The following is a 12216-nucleotide window of genomic DNA, read 5'->3' as shown; positions in this document are numbered from 1 at the left end:
AATTTATTCTGATACTTTACGCACCTAATTTCGAAGTTGCTCGATAAATATGTGACATACATATGTTAACGCAAGTCGTGAGCTGCGCGGTGATAGGCGACAAGATTTATTTTCTTTGGGAATTACGTTATTATTTGAAAAATATTACCAATCTATTCTTTAGTTACGCACGTCAGCTCTCGCCATTTCGAACCCTGCCGACGACACTGGTGGCACCATCTCACGTTGGGCAACTAAATCGAAGCAACGTAATGTCAGAATGTTTTATCCTTCCTCGATATCTTTAGGTTGGCTTCTTCTCGCGCGGTGTTTTTCACAACGTACTGTATCGTAAACAAACACGGAATGTGTTGTAGGACATCGACGGAATGAAGCGGAGGCGGCGGAGACCTCAATGTACGTGTAGCCGAGGGCGTCCTAGAGGAGAAGAGGATATCATCTTTCTATTTCGAGCTCGCGTCTTTCGGTGACGTCACCCGGACGGAAATATCATGCGGTTAGGGAGGTGCACTCCGCCCGTTGCGTGGTTTAAGTCTCGATCTTTTTCAGATTCGCGCAAAAATTTTCGTCCCCGTCGTGGTCCCTCCGGCTGGACGAGTAAGCGAAAGGGAGAGAAAGAGAACCGCGAAAAGCGCAGCAGTCGATCAACGTTGCGGTACCACACGTCGCACATCTTCGGGGACCATATCCAGGAGGGTGCAGCTGCGATTTCGAGTCTCCTGTTCTCGAGACACTCCGTGAAGTATATCGCAACAGAAATCTCGCCCACGCGTGGTCCCCACTTGCCACACCACGTACCTACTGGTCCAGGAGTTTGTCAGTTGCGCGTCGCGCACATCCTCAGGAGGATCGTCTTTGGAGAGTCACGTTCATCTTTCTTCTTATTGTCGTTGATTAAGACGAACGGGCGCGATCAACACGTTGCATTGTTTTTGAGGGTGGTGCGAAAGCAGGATCATCCCCCGTTGCAAAGAAAACTTCGAGGATGCCTGGCGCCGGTGGTCAGCCACCGCAGAGGACCACCTTTCGACCGCCGTGGGTGAAGGATGGTCCGAACCCGTTGCCGATGCCTACCGCACCTTGGACCCTTTCCTCTCGCAGGGACTCTAAACCGAAAACCGAGGAAGTTCCAGCCTTCGCTCAAGTTACCTTAAAGGTCAGTGAAGAAGATAAAAATAATTTCTTTTTATTAAAGAAAGTTATTCTATTACACCATTTGGTTAAAAAAGGCAAATAATTTGTTTAAAAATCACGATTTTTGTTTGCAGCGAAATCGGACTATACGTTCTGTTTTAAGCGAAAATATGTGCAAGTCTTTTTCCATTCAAATATTAGGTTTCAAAGTCAACCGGCTTTACTAACCGAGATATTAATAGCCAACGTGGGTGTCTTGCAACGAGTAAGCGATAAACATTTCGGGTGGTGCAAAATTTCATCTATTGTATGCAAACAATGCACTTTGACAGTTTATTTGTAATTTTCGATTTCTTTATAAAAAAGAAAAATTACGATAGTTTAAGTTTAAAGCTTAATGAATACTCTCGTTTCTGTTTTATCGTTGGAAGAAAGCGATTATTACATATAAATTGTGGAAATTTTTTTCTTAAATAATGTAACTTATAGATTGTAAAAGCGTTCGCGATTCGATTATAAATAATGCGTCTTTGAAATATTTTATCTCTCGAAGGAAACATCAATCACATTTGAGATTGCAATATTTATTTGTTTATTTTTCATTGATGCGTAACGTAGAAATATCTCAAGTAATTACTTTAATCTCTTGGCAGCGATCCATATAAAATCACGGGGTTGATATTCAATACGTAATAAGCTAAATACGTGACACGCGAAATCGTGACGGTGTGAGAATTTCTTGTAACTAGATGTTACGTCGCAAGTTAATGTTATCGTTATTATTACAGAAATACAAAACAGCAAAAAAATCTGATATAAAAAATCGCAGAGCGCGGCAAGTAGTTCACGGTCGTTCGTTAAAGTCTTCGAACAAGCCACACGTGTTTGTCAATTGCGATTTCGTTTTCTCAACGTAAAGGAAAGTGAGATCCGTCGTACGCGTGCTCACATGTAAGCCTCTGGGTCACGATTATTTAAAGAACACACGTTTCTATTTCAAATGACTCGCCAGCTGCGTCTTCCGCCAGTTTCTTAACGCGCTTATATCGTGATTTCGCATGAAAATCGCGTACGCAAGATATAAAGCGTGAGCGCTTTTATGGATAAACAATGCTATCGGCTGAACGATTTTACAGAAACGAGAAGAGATACCAAACATTTTTAAAGAAATGACTCGAAAGAGTTGAACGACGATTTTAAGAACTTTGTTTAAAAAGTGGAAACTTCGTATTGATAACAGTTCTAGCTGGATAACGTGATATCTTAAGTGCGAAATTTAATGTGGATTATTTAAAGCTGGCGGAACGAATTCTGTTCGAGACTTGCCAAGAAAATCCTCTCTCTTTTCTTCCTCCGGTCTATCACGCTTTTTCTCTCTGTCGAACAATCAAGGAAAGGGGACTGGAGGGAGGGTGATTTTTTATTTTTCTATTTTCTATCACGGCTACTTTACGCCAGACGTACGACGATTATTCTTTTGTATTCTTCTTGACGTGTCTTGATCCTAGAAAAAAACATTTTAAAATAAAAAGCGAGAGAAATTGATTTGCGTCGCGAGATTGTGTGTGTAAAAAAAGTAAACTGTGATTTGAAAAGAGACGTCGGTGGTGGTGGCCGTAAAAACGTAAATTCGATTCACTGAATTGTGACAAAGTTCTTGTTAATGAAGAAAAATATAAAACTGTATTAAACTTAAATTAAATCTTAAAATATATATTATTTGTGCTGCAGTCAAGTAACTGTTTCCTTTTTTTTATTTCAACAGAGTGTGCCGAAGCCCGCGGAAGTTGCAGCACCTTCGTCAGATGGATCACCGCGCAAACAAAGCAAAATCACGATAGTACCGAAGCAGCCGAATAATGAAAAGGTTTCGAGTAGTCGACCTGTGCCAGCGAAGCCGCGCGAGAATGGACGGCAGGAGCCAAATTCGAGGCCGCAACTCGAACGACAGATCCGTATTGAGAAATCTCGATCACGGGGTGACATTATACCACTCTCGAAGAGTGAAAGCACCACAGGTACAAGTGGCGACGATTGCCATTCTTTTCTATCATTCGCGATAAATATTTAATCTTCTCGTTATAACATCACTTTATCTCCATGCTAAGGTGCACCAACTTTATCGAAGAGTTCATCACGAGCGAACTTTCCACCACCGCCACCCCCACGACCGCCACCACCACCGCCTAGCCGTACAATCCTCAAGGATTTGCCACCTCTCAACGATAATCAAATGCAGAAGCTGGATATGCTCAAGTCCAGGCCGAGGAAACGGCCGGACTGGGCCAACTTAATGAAGGAGGTTGAAAGCGGCAGGAGGCTCAAGCACGTCAAGTGTAATGATCGGAGCTCACCCTTGATTGAGAGAGTGAACAAGGTCACAGCCGATCCAGCAGGTGATCGTCGAACCCTCTTCGATCCTCGCCGAGTGCCTACGGGGCCGTATCTTCCTCCTTTATAAAAAGCGTCCTCTCCTCGAGAAGAGAAATCGTCATAGAAAGAAAAACTGTGCGTCGCGGAGCTTTACCCCCCTCTATTCTCACCTTTCTTTTCTCGTGTGATCGTTTGAAGGGATGTTGACGACGTAGCACAATCGATTAAATGCGTATGCAAGAATTTCGGTTGACACGAGTCGCGTCTTGTAACGTAAATAGCCAGTAGTTCTGTTTGATCTCTCTCCCCTCGGTACCCATAAACCACCTTTACCCCTGATAGGCGAGCTTTCGTTTGTCTATTGTTAAACTATTAGACGAATTAAATTCTTAATTTATTACCGTTAAATTAATTGGTGTCTTCATGTTTCTCAATGGGTTTACCAACATCCCACCCTGCTTTTTTTTCCTCATGTGAGCGAGCAGCGATCAAGATCTTTCACTCCGAATTGACGTTCTCGACAGGAAATGTCATTTAGAGGCAGGTGACTCGTGCTTGGTAAAGACACATACGTCGATGTGAAGCGCTAAGTATTAATAACGATTCTCATAAAATTTCACATAGTTGGTTCACTAAGCTGATCTATATATTTTATTAAATCTATAATGTTATTAAATTCTAAAGAAATTTTGAGAAAAATAAGCTGACTATTATGTTCTTATTGGCAGACATTTTTAAATTTTTAGAAAAGAATTTTGTGTTCTTTATTAAACACGACGAAGTGACAACAACAGATATACGAATTTTTATACTGATTAATATCTCTTTTCGTCAGGTAAAGCCCACTTCGTATTCGAATCTGAAAAATCGAATATGCACAATCAACTGCTGAAACAGATCCAGCAGGGTGTAAAGCTGAAAAATGTGAAGACTAACGACCGCTCTAAGCCGATGCTGGAGGGATTGAGGAAGTTCCGACGACAAATGACTATTGAAGAGCAGATACAGAAGGCTGAGGAGGCGCCTGTGGACGAAGTTATTATTCAGGACGAAATGGATGATATTGATGCTGTTAGGGATGATTTGCAAAGCACCAAGCAGATGCTCGCGTTGGAACTTCGAAACAAAGAAGCCTTGGAGCGAGACAATAAGCGATTGCAGGTAATAAAGACATTATTGTAGAAAGTTTTCAATAATATATGCATTTGTTTTAGCTAATTCTACTTGGGACTTCATAATTTAATCTGAAAGGCAAATTATTGAATAGAAAAAGTTAAAGAATTAAGAAAATAATTAAGAAAAACCTTTTTATATCGAGATAATTTCGTATAGGCGAGAATTTTAAATCTCGAAGCAGAGGTAGAACGTGTAAAACTACAAAACAATACTCAAGAAAACAAGCAGCAAGATGAAAAACTCACGGAGTCTTTAAGGCGAGAAGTGCAGCAAGCGAAAAAAGACGCGGAAAAAGCGGAAAAAGAATTCGCCTTCGTTACTGAGGAAAGAGATAAAGCCAGAAATGAGTTGGAAGAAATGAAAAGAATGTATGCAGCGTTAGAAAGGCGTATGAAAGCTGGTAAGTAATTAAAAGTGAAGCTTAGCTTAACGCTAACTAGCTGTATTAATTACATCCTTATATTTTTTAAAATTATCTTGTATATAATTATTTTAGAAAATAAAATTTTAACTTTTCAAGCTACTTATTATTAATGCTTCTATTAATTACGATTCCTCGCTTTGCTTTTCTATGCTTTGCTTGCTAGAAGAAGGGCTTACGCTAATTGAAGCTGAACCGATAGTGGAGTTAGCAGATGATTGGGAAGACGGAGAATGGTACGATGTTACAGGAATGGCGCTGGCTGGTTGTCCAAGCGCGAAAGACGTAGCCAGAATCGCGACGCAAAAGAGTATAGACAAACCAGATGTTCACACTAGCGAAGAGGAAGAGGAGAGTACAGAAGAAGAGGAGGAGGACGAGGATCCTAAAGCCGCAGCGGAGAAACGCGCACAGAGAGAAATCAAGCTTTTAACTTCAAAAATTAAGAATTTCAAGTAAGCGTGATGACGAAATTAATTCGACTAAGCGGCGACTACATTGACAATACATAAAAAAATAATTTATTAAATTTTATAGGGATAAGGCTGTGAATGCAAGGAAAGAGAGGCATGCATTAAAGGAACAAATCAAGCAGCAGCAGAAATTGCTTAAGGAAGAGAAGAAAAAATACAAGCAGTTACAGAAGCAAGTGGATAGCATGGCCAAACTAATGGGAGATGCCGACGACGACGACGACGAAGAAGAGGATGAGGAAGACGACGAGGAGGAAACCGACTCTGAAGAAGAGTCGGAGTCTGAAGAATCAGAGGAAGAAGAGTCCGAATCTGATGACGATCAAGCTCCAATCGAGAAACGTAAAAGCATTTTACAAGTAAGTTGCTATTGTGAGTGAAAATATCGCTATAAAATTTTTGAATTTTGTTTCTTTTAAAAACTCGTTACTTACAGAAACATGTGAAAAAACACGAAGGACGGTTGGCAGCTTTAAAGAAAGGCAATTACCTGCTGAAAGCGCAAGTAGACAGAATTAAGGACGATCTGATGAAACAACGAGAAGACAGTCTTTCTTTGCAGGAGGATCTTGATTCTGTTTTAGCGGAATTGGGTTAGACTAAATGTAATATAAACGAAGAATATTTCCACACGCAGAGATTGTAACGCACACAAATATACACTATACAAATACACATTGAAATATAGACAAATGTATGTTATGAGAATGACTACATACATATTTTTTAATAAATAATTATTGACCGAACGCGAAGCTTTTCGTAATGGCTTATTAAAAAAGCGTATAGCTTTAATGAAATAACTGCATATGTTAAAGTGAATCCAAATAGTTTCTTAAATACGTTATCACAAATAATCGACTTTAACACATATTATTTGTGAGAACAGATTTTCTCTTGAAACTTCGAAGTTTTTATTTTTGTTTTAAATTATAAAATTTAAATGGGAAAATTTAATCAACGAAAAAAGAGAAAAATAGCTCACTTTTTACAAATAAAAATTATATTTAGGAGTTAAAGATCGCTATTGCTCTCTGTGGATTACATGTTTTATACAATGTGTTACATCGTGGCAATTTCGTTCTTAAATTAAACTGGTGAAAAAAAATAGAGTTACGTGGTAAATAAAAAAAAGAAATAAGAACGATTTTTGCTCGCGATGTTTTTTTCAGCGCAAAAAATAGCGATACGTAAAATGTATAAGAACGAAAGTGTTTGTTACAATATTTTTAAAATATTATGATACAAACAATACGCATGACCACAAAAAATTCATTATTTGTCATGTTGAAACATAATAATGAAAAGATAATTTTCAAAAATGCACGATGACACTTGAGTCAATAATCAATTCGTATTATTATTACATAAATTCGTCTGTGAAATATTAAAAAAAAGGAACAGAAAACAGAAAAAAAGGTACAATTGAAATGAACATGAGCATATGTATAAAAGCAGGTGTATATACATCGAACTGTATAGAATACTATAGAACATCACAAGATGCAGTTTAAATTGGAAATCAAAATTCGAAACACGTACACTGAAAAACAGATATGGTGTTTGCTGTGGCGACGGTGGCTAGCGTACGTACCCCTGTCGTGGTGTGTGTCGAGTTTCATACGAAGCGCATAGTACTACACGTGCTGCAAAGTGCCGACCGTCGAGGACTGGAGATTGAGAGGGAGAAAGTCACGTACGCTAGTTGCCGTCGCCGCAGCGAACATCATATCTGCCTTTCAGTGTAAATGTTATCTGCCACTATCACGTAAAATCACTGAACTAATATTACAAAATGATACAATCGATTTTTAACGTTTTGATGTATGTTTATAGATAATTGTGTATATACGTCTATGTGTACAATTACAGACCTCACTTTTGCGATGAACTTTCGGTCGAGATTTGATGACACTTGTGCGAAATAAATTATTTTCGAGCATATTCTATCTGCACAACCTATGACGCAAAAAATACTGTTTTTGAACAATAATAAAATTTCTACATACCATTTATTTGCATGGTTTAAATATAGTATGTGCTTTATCTTTGCAACCTGTTACATTACGTTAAATAAAAAAAATTAAAGAAAAAATATAATAAAAATTAATAACTTTAAATGTTTAAAGCACAAAGTAGATAAGAGAGAAATATTGTTTTTTATAACTTTATATAATTTCGTTAAACAAAATTTTAAGCTTAGATTAAGTAAAATTTTATCGAATTTAATATATCATTATTATAAAATTTTCAAAAGAACATTTAATGGTTTAAAAAAATATATGAAAATATTTATGTAAATTACAGAGTTGAATAAATAAGTACTTGGAATTAGAGAGATAAAGAAACAAACTCAAGTTACGAAAAAATCATTTTTGTCAAAATTGTGTTCTGGCCTTATACTGGCAAATAGAAATGTTATTCAAATAGAAATTCTATGCTAGTCAGGTCCTTTCTGTATCATCATTACGATGCTCTCTCATAATGATGCCTATAGATTCTCTCGTGTAAAATAAATAATTGCTGATCGTTGCATGTATTATTATGGTTTTAATTCTCGACAATTAGTGTTTTTACGCCAATGATAACCCGATTGCACTGAACAATATTTTCGCGAATAATAATGAGCGTCATGTTTTTTCACGTGTCAATGAATTCGGTTTTGACCTTTTTTTTCTCCTCTACCAGCTTAACGTCTGTCACATGCAAGTTGTGCTCACTTTTAGCAGCAAATTTGATAATTGCTTGTGTTGATACTTGAGTGGTATGTCGCAGATCAAGACGTTTTAACGCCTTACATCTCGCTAGATGATCAAGAGTTATTTCCGTGAGTAACTTGCAGTTTGCTAGATTCAACGATGCCAGATGTGGCAGTGATGTCAAATGAGCCACTCCGGAATCGGTAAGTCTGCCGATTGAGGAGAGATTTAAGGTTTCAAGATCCAACAGATGTTGGATTATGTATCTTACTCCTCGATCCGTAAGATCGCATCCAGCTAAAGACAAATTTTTTAGATGCTTTAATCGTGAGGTCTTATCAATAAGGCCAGGTCTCGAATCTGTTGGGGAGTCCAAAATTTCTTGTAAAACAGCATCAGTCAAAGAGGTAACATAATTCAAATTCAGTTTTTCTAGAGGCGGGCAGCTGCAACTCTTCAAGGCACGAACGCTGGCCCAAGTACAGCCTTGAAGAGATAATGTTCGTAACTGTGGTAATCTACTCAACAGCCAAGCTAATTGCATCTTATTGATGTTAGTCCAGTCCAGTGAAAGACACTCAGGTTGACGTCTGACAATAACCGTCAAATGTAAGGAACGAAGGTTATAATGCGACATGTCGAGTCTCTTCCATAGACTGGAATCTATACTGTATCTTGCCCAGGTACGACAAACCAAGGCACATTTAAGCAAATCCTTCATGTTAAGAAATCGGAATACCGCCAGCATCGCCGTTTTATTGTATGCCAAATTCTGCTCGTTTGGTTCACCATCTGTTTCTTGGATAGGCGGCGGTGGCGCTGGTCTAACCACTACGTGTGGCCTCACCAAAGATCTGCTGCTTGAGGCAATTAATTGCATAGCTAATTGAGTGCGCTGTTGAGTCATTCTCTGTTCACCTTCGGCTGGTTCCCCGGGCGAATCATTCCACGCCTGAGGAAAATAAAGCACGCGAAATGTATACAGCAATGCTCTATACAACGCGGCTTATGCTATCTAGAGATTCAATCATGTATAAAAATAGGCAACAATTATTTCACTGTAGACTTATTTTTATAGCTTCTATGTAAGAGAACTAATAACATACCTCGTTAGGATCAAGCCTCGATCGTTTGCTTGGTGTCATAGCCCGTTCCGAATCTGTAGTTGGAGCTGAGGATGCTGCACTAGATACTGATAATTTTCGCGTGCGACCTCTTGGCTGACGCGGCCGATAATCCAAATTTCGACCTTGTTCACAACACTGTGGACACTCCCAACTATTTGGCAAATCATCATTCACAGTTATTTCCTTGGAATTCAAACCTATACATTCTGGATGTACAATGTCGAAGCAGATTGAACATTCCATTAAAGTAGATGGTATTGTAGGAAACGGTTTACCTGCAATTATTCAAAAATTTGTTTTAAAATTAGAAAAAAAAGACTACATATATTTAAATTAGATAAAAATTTATTTAAAGCATACGAGTGTTTTAAATTTGTTGATATATGTAGTGTATTATATTTATAAATACCTTTTTTTATAAAAAAAAACAAAGTTTAAAAAATAATTGCTAAAAAAAAACAATTAAATAAGTTATAATTAATTGTAAATTATGCATACCCGTCAATGGTGCAGGGTGTTGTTTCCAGCCATCTAAATTACAAACTTTACAGGATGATGTGACTGGAAGCATGGGTCTAAGGCATTGGCGCATGAGACATGTTTGTTTGGCGCGACCACTTCCTCCAAACTTAACCATATCTTGACAAAATACACATTCCCGACAATCTTGTCTAGTACAAGCTTCACATTTTTTGCACCTAGTGCGTCTTCTACGCGGAAATGCTCTTTCGGACTTATCTGAATGATGTCGTATTTTTACAAAGCCTTTTCTCGCTACTCTCATTCGTTCCTAAAAAGAAAACAATTAAAAAAAAAGATAAAAAACATTTTCAAATAAAATTTCTTTTAATTTGATGTTAAGTGAATAATAAATACCCTATCAGCAATAGATAGAGGCGGTGGTGGTGGTAATACAGGATTGCCTGTCACAGCTGTTTCTGGATTATCATGTCGATGCTGTTCTACTAAACATCGAACATCGTGAATAAGAGCAACTGGATCGCGTATCAATTCCGGGACATTCTTCTTTGTTGATGGTAACGAATGTAGATACATTACTATTGCTTTCAAGCCATGTAGTTCAAACGGCGTAATGTGTATATGTTGGTGCTGTTGTGGAACTAAGTGCTGTCGCTGCGATTCAGTTATATCTAAATGACTTCTACCCAAGAGCACGTGCACATATCTTTCAAGAACATACCTGTAGTAATATATAAAATCTTTACAATATATATGTAAATGCGATATATGTATTGTACTTAATAATATATAAAATATATTTATTATTACCATAACATTTCTGTGAAGAATGGATAACGAAATTTTTGTGGTACTTTTGTATGCTCCTCCACTTGCGCCACTTTCAGTTGTTTTTCTATACCAAAGCTGTGAAGGAAATTTCCACCAAAGACCAAAGAGTCCTGAGGAGTATATACTGCATGTATCCAGCCAGTTGGTATAAACAAAGTCATACCAGCCGTCAAGCTTATCCTGCCACACCTGTCTACCATATCACCGAAAAATACGTCCGATTGTTTGCCACTTAACACCCATTCCTGATAGAGAGTCAAATTTTTTTCTGTGGGTGGAATCAACCAAAATATTTTGCCACCATGTAAAATATGGTACCACACGCTTGTACCACCAAAATCAACATGAAAGTCAGTATAACAGCCTTTTACTGACATTAAACAATATTTCTGTACTTTTGGATACATCATATCTTCTAGGAGATTGGTGGATTCCACCTGAGCCTCTTTCAGGTGCCTTGGCCACACTACATCCACCCAATCTACCTGTCTCACCAGGGCAGGTGATTGTACATAATTCTCTAATTTGGTATGACTAAATTCTAATGAGATCACATTCAACAAGCGTTCCTTGTTGGGATCTTCATAATACTTTTGCCACTCCTTCATGGTCATATCCTCATTTTTCTGAGTATTAACATCCATAACATCCAGCACTCTTTTTGAACCTATTGTACAAACATTGTTAATGTTCATTAAGTAATTTTTTTCTTTATCATATTTGAAACTTACCAACACAGGTTCTAACATCATTGACAGAGAAATTAGAACTAGGAACTCGCAGACCTAGCCCAGACTTCTCTTTAAACAGCAGCGGTATTTGAAGACCATGCTTTTGTAGGAAAGTTAGATTTAGCTCTGATCCGTTCATCTCGCGGAAAAGCCCGCTGAAATTGCTCAGATTGTACTTGTCACCCTCGATCTTTTCGTCAAGTTGAAAGGTCCTGCGACCCTCGATTTCCTCATCGCCTAGTGTCCAATCGTCCGTGTACAGCTTCCTGGTTCTTTCGCGCTGCAAGATTAAATAAAGGCGTGACGAGAAGCACGTGGACAATCGCCGCTCGAGAATCGCTCGATGCGGCACGTACGTTGACGTCGCCGACGAACGAGATTCGACGTCGGAGACGTCGACGCCAAATTCGCGCGTGTTCTTTGTTTACCAATTGGCGCCTCTTCGGTAGTGGAGCGGACTCGTCGGCCATTGCGGACGTGCAGCTAGAAACGTATCACCGGAATCTCATCTGAATGTACGACAGAACTCACCAAGATGACGTGACGAGCTCACGAACTACTCTAGTACGATCGTACACGATTTACTGGATTATTATTTACATATTATTCGCGACGCGCCAGTGACGCCGCGGAAGCACGTTCCTCGCCTGTGCGTAACAGCGAGACAGTAACGCCATTTTCCTGCCGGTCAGTGTCGCCAACTTCCTCACTCTCCTACCACCGTCTACTGCGACACTTGCGACACTTGCGACACTTGCGACACTTGCAACA

The 12216-nt window shown here is 38.7% G+C and overlaps 2 protein-coding genes across 5 annotated transcripts; one reads left to right on the top strand and one right to left on the bottom strand.

The window, feature by feature from the left end:
* The first annotated feature begins 515 nt into the window (after positions 1 to 515).
* Positions 516 to 6285, top strand: LOC139105837 (DNA ligase 1). 4 transcript variants are annotated; one of them, XM_070662138.1, is made up of 8 exons: positions 516 to 1156; positions 2900 to 3152; positions 3243 to 3530; positions 4343 to 4668; positions 4840 to 5083; positions 5331 to 5559; positions 5642 to 5936; positions 6014 to 6285. In XM_070662138.1, the coding sequence occupies exons 1-8, from the start codon at positions 986 to 988 to the stop codon at positions 6173 to 6175; spliced, it is 1968 nt and encodes a 655-aa protein (XP_070518239.1). In that variant the 5' UTR covers positions 516 to 985; the 3' UTR covers positions 6176 to 6285. The 4 variants fall into 4 exon arrangements, with proteins under 4 accessions (XP_070518239.1, XP_070518238.1, XP_070518237.1 ...); XM_070662137.1 differs by having other exon boundaries at positions 5307 to 5559; XM_070662136.1 differs by having other exon boundaries at positions 5271 to 5559.
* A 1822-nt stretch (positions 6286 to 8107) lies between these two features.
* LOC139105836 (jmjC domain-containing histone demethylation protein 1) lies at positions 8108 to 12149 on the bottom strand. The gene is made up of 7 exons (XM_070662135.1): positions 11874 to 12149; positions 11446 to 11725; positions 10694 to 11381; positions 10280 to 10604; positions 9902 to 10193; positions 9383 to 9678; positions 8108 to 9228 (listed from the first exon to the last, which is right to left on the bottom strand). The coding sequence occupies exons 1-7, from the start codon at positions 11913 to 11915 to the stop codon at positions 8218 to 8220; spliced, it is 2934 nt and encodes a 977-aa protein (XP_070518236.1). The 5' UTR covers positions 11916 to 12149; the 3' UTR covers positions 8108 to 8217.
* Between the last annotated feature and the right edge of the window lie 67 nt (positions 12150 to 12216).

Source organism: Cardiocondyla obscurior, linkage group LG09, assembly GCF_019399895.1.
Source record: "Cardiocondyla obscurior isolate alpha-2009 linkage group LG09, Cobs3.1, whole genome shotgun sequence".
Taxonomy (NCBI): domain Eukaryota; kingdom Metazoa; phylum Arthropoda; class Insecta; order Hymenoptera; family Formicidae; genus Cardiocondyla; species Cardiocondyla obscurior.
Note: the sequence above shows the minus strand (reverse complement) of the source record. Positions and strands in the feature narration are given on the sequence as shown.